Source organism: Hipposideros armiger, unplaced genomic scaffold, assembly GCF_001890085.2.
Source record: "Hipposideros armiger isolate ML-2016 unplaced genomic scaffold, ASM189008v1 scaffold_632, whole genome shotgun sequence".
Lineage (NCBI taxonomy): Eukaryota > Metazoa > Chordata > Mammalia > Chiroptera > Hipposideridae > Hipposideros > Hipposideros armiger.
The window spans coordinates 979346-987227 of record NW_017731982.1 but is presented as its reverse complement, the minus strand read 5'-3'; the positions used below and the strand labels follow the sequence as shown (position 1 = coordinate 987227).

The 7882-nt window shown below is 44.1% G+C and overlaps 1 protein-coding gene across 1 annotated transcript in view; it reads left to right on the top strand.

The window, feature by feature from the left end:
- The window catches only part of ISCA1 (iron-sulfur cluster assembly 1), an 18602-nt gene extending 16004 nt beyond the window's left edge, over positions 1-2598 (top strand). The window contains exon 4 of the mRNA XM_019625512.1: positions 923-2598. Coding sequence (XP_019481057.1) covers positions 923-1071 — 149 coding nt within the window. The 3' untranslated portion in view covers positions 1072-2598. The remainder of the gene's footprint in view (positions 1-922) is intronic.
- The last annotated feature ends 5284 nt before the right edge of the window (positions 2599-7882 follow it).

Below are 7882 nucleotides of genomic sequence, written 5' to 3'. Positions count from 1 at the left end.
TTGAGGACTCTATTTCCAATTTTAATATTTAAATTAAAAATTGCCACTCTTTAATTATATTTTGCCCTACACAATAATCTGATAAAGCCTATTTAAAACAAAATAGATAATACTACAACTTTGAGGGAACGTCACTGTAAATGGGTTTTGCAGTGGTGGCTTTGTACATCGGAGGTGTGCTGTTGTCTAGCTTCCATGGGGTCCTCATGTGAGTTCTTTTTATTAAATTGAAGTTACTAACCAAAAAGATATTTGTTAGATTTTATTTTTTAAATCAGTACATAAATTTTTCTCTTGAAGAGGGGCACTAATAAACATGTATAGTTTATATTTAAGTAACGACTCAATTTCTTATAAGGAAGATGCCAACCTCTGCCTCCGTGATCACTAGGGAGTTAGTTATGTTATGACCAGTCTCCCAGCCCGTAAGCAGAAGAACAGAACTGCCGTGTTACACTGATTAGTCTTATTAAACCAGTCCACTGTACCACAGCCTACTGTGTGCCGTTGGGTGTGATAGTGTGTTGTGTGTACAGATGTCATTGCAGGGTTTTCATAAATGTTACTGACTCCATCTTTACAAAACTCTCACTGAGACTATATCTATTTTCTTTATGTTGCAAATGGGGAAAATGTGTGAAATATAGTGAAAGGCAAATTCTAGTTTTACATAGAATTGTCATGAAATTGGTTATGTACAACTTTCTAACCTAATATAATTGTTTTTGACATAGGTTATTGTGTTGAAAGAGGGGACAGACAGGAAACTGAGCACTGAATCCCTTAAAGGAACTAATGAGACAGACTCAAAAACTTTGTTTGATTTTTGTTAGTGGTTACTATTTAAAGTTCACTTTGCTTTGAATCAGCAGGTTCTGTTAGCATGTAGGCTTTATGTGACCCGTGTTTTCTTCTCCCCAAGGAGTCAGAGTGTTCATCGAAAAGAAGGCACAGCTAACACTTTTAGGAACAGAAATGGACTATGTTGAAGACAAACTATCCAGTGAGTTTGTTTTCAATAACCTGAACATCAAAGGAACGTGTGGCTGTGGAGAAAGCTTTAATATTTGACTCCTCAAGACTACTGTGGCTGCAAGCTCCAGAAAGCCTGCACGAGCCCTGGGCTTACTGATGAAATCATGACGGTCACATGCTTAAGGTTGATAGTGCATGGCTGCCTTATGAGGACAATAAAGTGATGCATTTTGAAAATGAAGCCAGTGTGTTAGATTCCGGACGAAGTGATATTTGTATCAATGAGAGGCCATCCCTCTCTTTGGGTCATTTTTCTGATCTAGAAAGAAAAAAAAATCCTACCCTGCACTTAATTCTCTTGCATCCTTTCTGTTAGAACCAGTTTCATGGAAGGTGCCTGCCTGGGAGGATTTCGTGAAACCCTTTAATAGGCGTGCTGTATTCCATAGATACCTGTTGAATGGCTTGAATGTGCATATGCAGGCCAGATTGATGGTTCTTAAAATTCAGAGGCAGAAAGTCCTGTGATGGCTGATGTGACATGGTGGTACACTATTCTCCTTTCTAAACGTAGAACGGCCTTTATACATTCTTATCCAAAATTTTGTCAGATGCCTCATTCGCCTACCCTTTAGTAGCACCAGCCATTAGATGAAAGTGTCAAAGATTCCTTGAACTGCAGTACAGAATGGTTCTGAGTGATGGCATCAAAAGGTAAATACTTCACCCACCATTTTTTGTCCATTTCTTTTGCCATCCTAAACATCTGCTCAAGGTGGGATCTCAAGCTGACTTAGATCTTTTTATTTCTAAGGTCTCTTACAAGCTGTCTAGCCCACCCCCTCAATTCTATACCTGAGGAAGCAAAACCCCAGGGGAACGGAAGGGCTCGTTTCCACCTGCACACTGCAGAGCAGGGACTGCGCACATCTCTCCTCTGCAGGTGCCACACCAGCCTGGTGCTCTGAGGCAGGCAGTGAAGGTAAATGGGTCTGGCTTCTCTGACATTTCAATAAGATTTCTATGTAATTTGATGGAGGTCATACTTTTGAGTGAGAAGAATCTTATTTTAAAACCCATTTATGTGAATTACCATGTTTCTTCTGAACTAGGAAGCAGGGTTTATAAGCAGGGGAGACATTGTAGTAACCCAGAGATGCCTGTTCGGAATGTAGTAGTAATTGTGAAGCAGACATAGGGGTATTTTTCCTAAAATTCCCAATATACATGTACTTTCTGGATCCTAAGTCTAATTGCTAAAATTTTTAAACCTAATATTTTAACCTAACATTATCACCATTTTTTCTTTAACAGTATTCCTTCTTTTGTCATTTAGTTTTTTATTTTCCTGGGTTTCACATATTATTATAAGTGTTTTATGAGATGACATACAGGCCTTTTCTGAGAGTTGATTCTTATGAATTGAAGTAGCTGACTTCCTTGATGTTTTGTCATATGTACTAAAATGCCTGGCACAAAACGCACCAAAACCTAGAGCAGTAGCTTTACCCTCATGAGTTTATATTAATATAATTGTCAATCCACTTATAATTTGTGCAATAATGAATGTATGTAGAGATTGAGTTGTCAATAAAAAAAAGTGACCTCTTTGTGATCATAAAATTGCATTTTCTTTTTAAGGAAGAAGGGTTTGGGAATAGTAGCTGTCGTAGCTACATACAAACAAGTGCCAAATTTTTCATATTTTCTAACTCTCTGCTCCAGAATTTTCTCCTCCTGATTCGCTGTTGCATCCAGTGTGTCAGTTGCTGCGTTCTCCACGGGGCCCTTTGACAGAACCATTTCCAATTGCTCTTGGTTGCAGAGTCCCAATCCTTCCCTTTCTTCCGCCTTCTCCTGCTCCCTGTTTCACTATAAGGGTCATTGTTTCATCCAAGCTGCTTCTCATGCCTCCCACCCAGATTTCTTTCTTACATTCTTGTGTCCTCATCCCTACCTGGAATGCTTTTTTCAAATCTGTCATCCAAGCTTTATGTTCATCTCTGAAAACTTAGCTCTTCACTTCAGGCATATTTGTAAGCACCTGCTCTCCACTTGCCCTGAGGTTTTACAGATTGACCAGAGATAGTCACTGACGTCAAAGATCTTAGAGTTGACAAATGAGAAGACACCAGTGAAGTGTTGCTAATAGCTAATATTTACTGCAGACTTGCTACATGCCAGGAACTGCCCTAATTAACTCCTAACAGCCCAGTGAGGTAGGTCTGATGACTGTCTTTTTCATAGATGAGAAACTAAAGCACAGCATGGATAAAATAGTTGACTAAGGTAACACAATATGTGGCCAGGTCAGAATAACAACCCACATTGTCTGGTTCCAGCCCCTACCCGTAGCAGTCAGGCACATGGCATGTCACAGTGAGACCCAAGACGGAGTGCACTTCTAAAAAGGTATTTGAGGTTATGACACGTGAGCCAAGTCTTAAAAGCCATGAGAGATTTGGAGAAGAGCAAAGAGAATGAACAAAAGAGGATTGGAAGGGGAGCGCTCAGAAAATGTCAGGCGCACACGGGGCAGCAGACGGGATGGAAGACAGCCAGCCTAGGAAACGGGCTTCCTCTAGGTGGTGTAGGTATTGGGAACCACTAAGGCTTTCACAAGGGAGTCATCAAAACAAGTGCATTTAGAAGTTGTCAGCCGGGCTGCCCTGTGGAGCATGGAGAAGGCGGCATGATAGGCCGGACGGAGGAAGTTGCTGCAGAAGCCCAAGTGGGACCTGAGGGAGGGGCCAGTGTGAGGAAGGCTTCGATGGACTCAGCAGCAAGACCATTAATAGACCAACCTCCACAGGGCCTTGATTTTGTGGCTCGGCTAAACACAGAGCAACACTTGCACTGGTGTTTTGGTTTTGGTTGGTCCCTGGCACAACAGTGAAAGGTTCCTGAAGACACGAACTCCATCATTTCTTTGACAATCATTTAACACCAGGCACGTTGTAAGTATTTTTGGCAACATGACTCCTACAGCCATTATCAGCCATAGCATGTTGTGTCTGTTCTGCATCCTATTCATCCAAGCTCTACTCCAGACCCCAGGTATCCTGAGAGAGGTCACTTTAGTGCCCCAGTGTGACATGTAGACTGACAGCTGCTGTGGAGGGAGCTTCCCGCGGAGGCAGAGTCCATGGATTATCATGATTAGAAGCCCTCTCTTCAATACCAAGATGCTAATTGGATGGCTCAGGCGCCGTGAAGAATTGGGGAAAATGGAGGCGAGATGCTGCTCTGTGGCACTGCTGCAGAGCATCTCCCTGCCCTCTGGACCCACAGGAATGATTTTTTTCTCAACAAGGAAAGGGCAGAGTGGGGTTGGAAAAACCCCTACCAGATCAGATGTCCCTCAGGTTTCTAGTACTTCCTAGGTTTCACTCAGCAGGAAATACCTTTAAACAACGGCCTTTCTTGTCCTATGTTTATGCCTGAGAGATCAGGAAATGCAAAAGCCTCTGATGTTAACCTGCCTGGCCTTCCCATGCCATCTAAGTTGTAAGGACCCTCGCAGCCTGCAAAGCCTGTAACTGTCAGTGTCCCGTATGTGCCTCAGAGCGGACGTGACCTGGGCCAAGGAGGTGGCATCAACCTGGAGTCGTTCTTATACAAATGCAGCTAGCCTGATGCAGTTCCTGGGATGCTGGTGTGCAAAGCTGTAGGTCGGGGGTGAGATACACCTGGATTTGAGCCACAGCTTCCATCATTTTGTAGCCTGACGACCTGGCACAGGTTAGGTAACTTCTGAGCCTGCTTCCCTTCTGCAGAACAATCTCAGAATTTGGGAACATTTGATGGCCTAACTGCACATAAACAGCGTTAAGCTTAGCTACAGTGTATTTCCGATCCTTTTTACTCATGGATTATTAATTAAAGCAAGAAATAAGCTTCCACACAATTATAGGAGTTACTGCCCTGTATTAAAATCTGGGGGAAATTTGCTGTATTTCTTTCAAAGGACCACAGTAATTTGGAAAAGAACTACAACCATACGGAGAAATTGTCTTTTCTTAACTGATTAGCTCCTAGGAGAATTCCTGTGTAGAGAGAGAAACCTGCCTTAGTCTGAGGTGTAATAGCTGAACCCTCTGGGCCCAGGTGGGCCACGCTGGACTTCAGAGGGAGAGGAGCAAGGCTGGTGGTCCACCCTACCCTCAGTCTCCTTTGGGATGCACAGACCATGTGGGGGGTTAAGTCACTGGGATGTCTGATGACAGCTTCCTCACTGGCTTGGCTGCCAAATCTTCGTTGAAGGCTAAGAGTCTCAGGATTCTCATTATGGTGGCGTGGAATTCAACCTTGATGGATACAAGGGCTCTGTACCAGTAACAGTCCCCCAGCTAAAAAAACTGATTTCTTTGATAGTTTTAGTGGGTTACTTCATGGTTTTACTTTCATCAATGAGTAATTCCCAAGCTGTTCACTGTAAAGTACCCGCTTATTGTTCTCCATAGATTTCTCGTATTGAAGCAGTTCTTCTTAAGTGTTAAGATGTAAAGAAGTCATTGGGGAAATGGTTAAAACAGACCTGATCCCAGAGGTCGGGATGGGGCTTGGGGCTCTGAACATCCAGCCAAGGCCCATGTGAGGCCCACGTGAGACCAACGCTGCTGCTCAACAGACTACCCTTGAGTAGCAAGGTTGTGAAGCATTCCTTTCTGGGAGAATCTGGTTGTTTTAAATGATAATCTGTGCCCTCATTTGTTTTTTTGTGAACACCCTCCACGGTGTCAGGGTTTCTGATCAGCATGAGATACCCATGCTGCCACCCTGAGATGACAGAACTTGAAGGCCAGGACAGTGTACCTGGCAGCTGTAACTCTTTTAAGTGTTGTCTATGATTTCCTTCAGGTATTCTGAAATACTAAAAATATCTTGGGGACTCCCAGCCACTGACCTGCACACTTAAATATGGTTAAAATGGTAAACTTTACGTTATGTGTGTTTTATCACAAAACAAAATGTATCTCTTGAGAAAGGCAGAGCCCTGTGCCACCTTAGATGGCCATTCAAAGAAGGAAGGGCCAACCAAGACCTTTCCCTTCCTTTTGTCTCTCTGAGGTGTCAAATTTCGTCCTGCGTTTTGAGAAGACTCTGGTTCAAAGGTGTTAGGATAAAAATGACTTTTGGACCCTCCAGGTTCCCTGGTTCTGCTGGCTAAAGTAGTAGTAGCTGAGCTAGAGACTCCATCTACCAAGGAAGTTACTTAATGGCTGACTAATAATGGCCAACAGATGCCATTCTGGGAAGATTATTGTTTTGGCAAAGTTTTTAATGGTTGCCACAAGAACCTCCCAAGGGGGAGGCCATTTAAGAGTGGAATAGAATCCAAAGCATAGCGGCTTGGCTCACGTGGAGAGTCGGAATGGCCATGCAGCCCCCATCCACTTCCCATCCACTTCCACCTGGGTCATCTGGGCAGGTGGAGGGGGCACAGGTCTGTCTCCTATTTATTTAACTGCCTTGATTTCTCTTTTGTACCTTGCCCATATCTATAGAAGGAAAAACTTATTTGATTAGAAATGATAGTCAACATTCAGCTATTTACCGTTCACTTTAAAAATATTGGGTTGTTGGAAAAGTCATGACGTATTTTTTTCTCTCTTTTTCGTTGCAAAAATGCATCATGACTTTTCCGACAACCCAATATATATCTTTTCATCCTCTACCCTCCACCTGTTTACCCTCACGTAGGAAGATAACCCCCTGACCTACAGTGTCACATATGTGACCTTAAGGATGTCCCTATGTCACAATGCACAGGTACTCATTTACTCAACACTTACTAAGCATTAGCATATGTTGGGTGCCAGTTGAGGCCATGGGGCTCCCAGATAAATGGGACCCAGGCCCTGCCCCCAGGCACACAGATTCATCAAAAGAAATGGCCACATAAACAAATCACGGTAAAGCAAGTGGTAAGTGCAGTGATGGATATACTCATGGGCATAATGAGAGCACAGAAAAGTGAACATAAAACCTGTGGGCTTGTGGGCAGTGGAGAGAGAGAGACAGGAAAGGCCAGAGCTGAGAGATGAGATGGGGGCTGGGAGACTCATCTCCTTCCTGCAGGTCATGGGAAGCTGGACCCAGCTGGTCGTGGCTGAGCCTGGACAATCACCCCCTTCCCTTGGGGCTTCCACTAACGGCCCTGCCTTCTCCCTATATTTCTGTGTCTTTTTCCTTCCTCATCATGTTCCCATGGACGCTTGACCCTGACTTGTGTCTGTTCCCACCACGCCTGGCGTCCTTTCTCCTCCATCGCCCCACATCCAGCCTTAAGAGTGTACAACCCTATAGAGGTGAGAATCTAAATGCAGAGATCAAAAACTGGTAGAGTTTCCTCCCTTTTTCCAGAACCAATACACAGGGACACGCTGTCTCTCTTGGGCGAAAACTGAATGGTGGAAATAAGTGAACCGGTCAAACTGGCTTCCATCCTGTGCTGGAACTAGCTGTTCCCTCCTCTCCCTGCCTAGCAGGCCTTCCTCCTTCAGGTTGCTGAGTGGAACAGTGTCCCACTTCTCTGGGATTCCATCTTTGGGAGCCTGGCTCCTTCCTTTTGGGATTCCATCCTATAGGTCAAGTGCTGCTGTCTCCACCAAGCCAACCAGAAGCAAGGACAGGTAGCCATTCCCACTGCTGAAAATACAGTGGTCCCCCCTTCTCCCCAGGGGACACATTCCCAGTGGGGGCCAGGAACCAGAGATCGTAGGGAACCCTACATAGACTGTTTTTTCCTATATCTACACACCATTGCACTGAAAGGAAGCACTTTCTGGCTTGGCTTTGGCATATCCCAGTTGCCAGCATCACCACTCTTTTAGTGCTTTGGAGCCATTGTTAAATAAGGGTTATTTGAACACAAGCACTGTGATACTATGACAGTTCTCACATA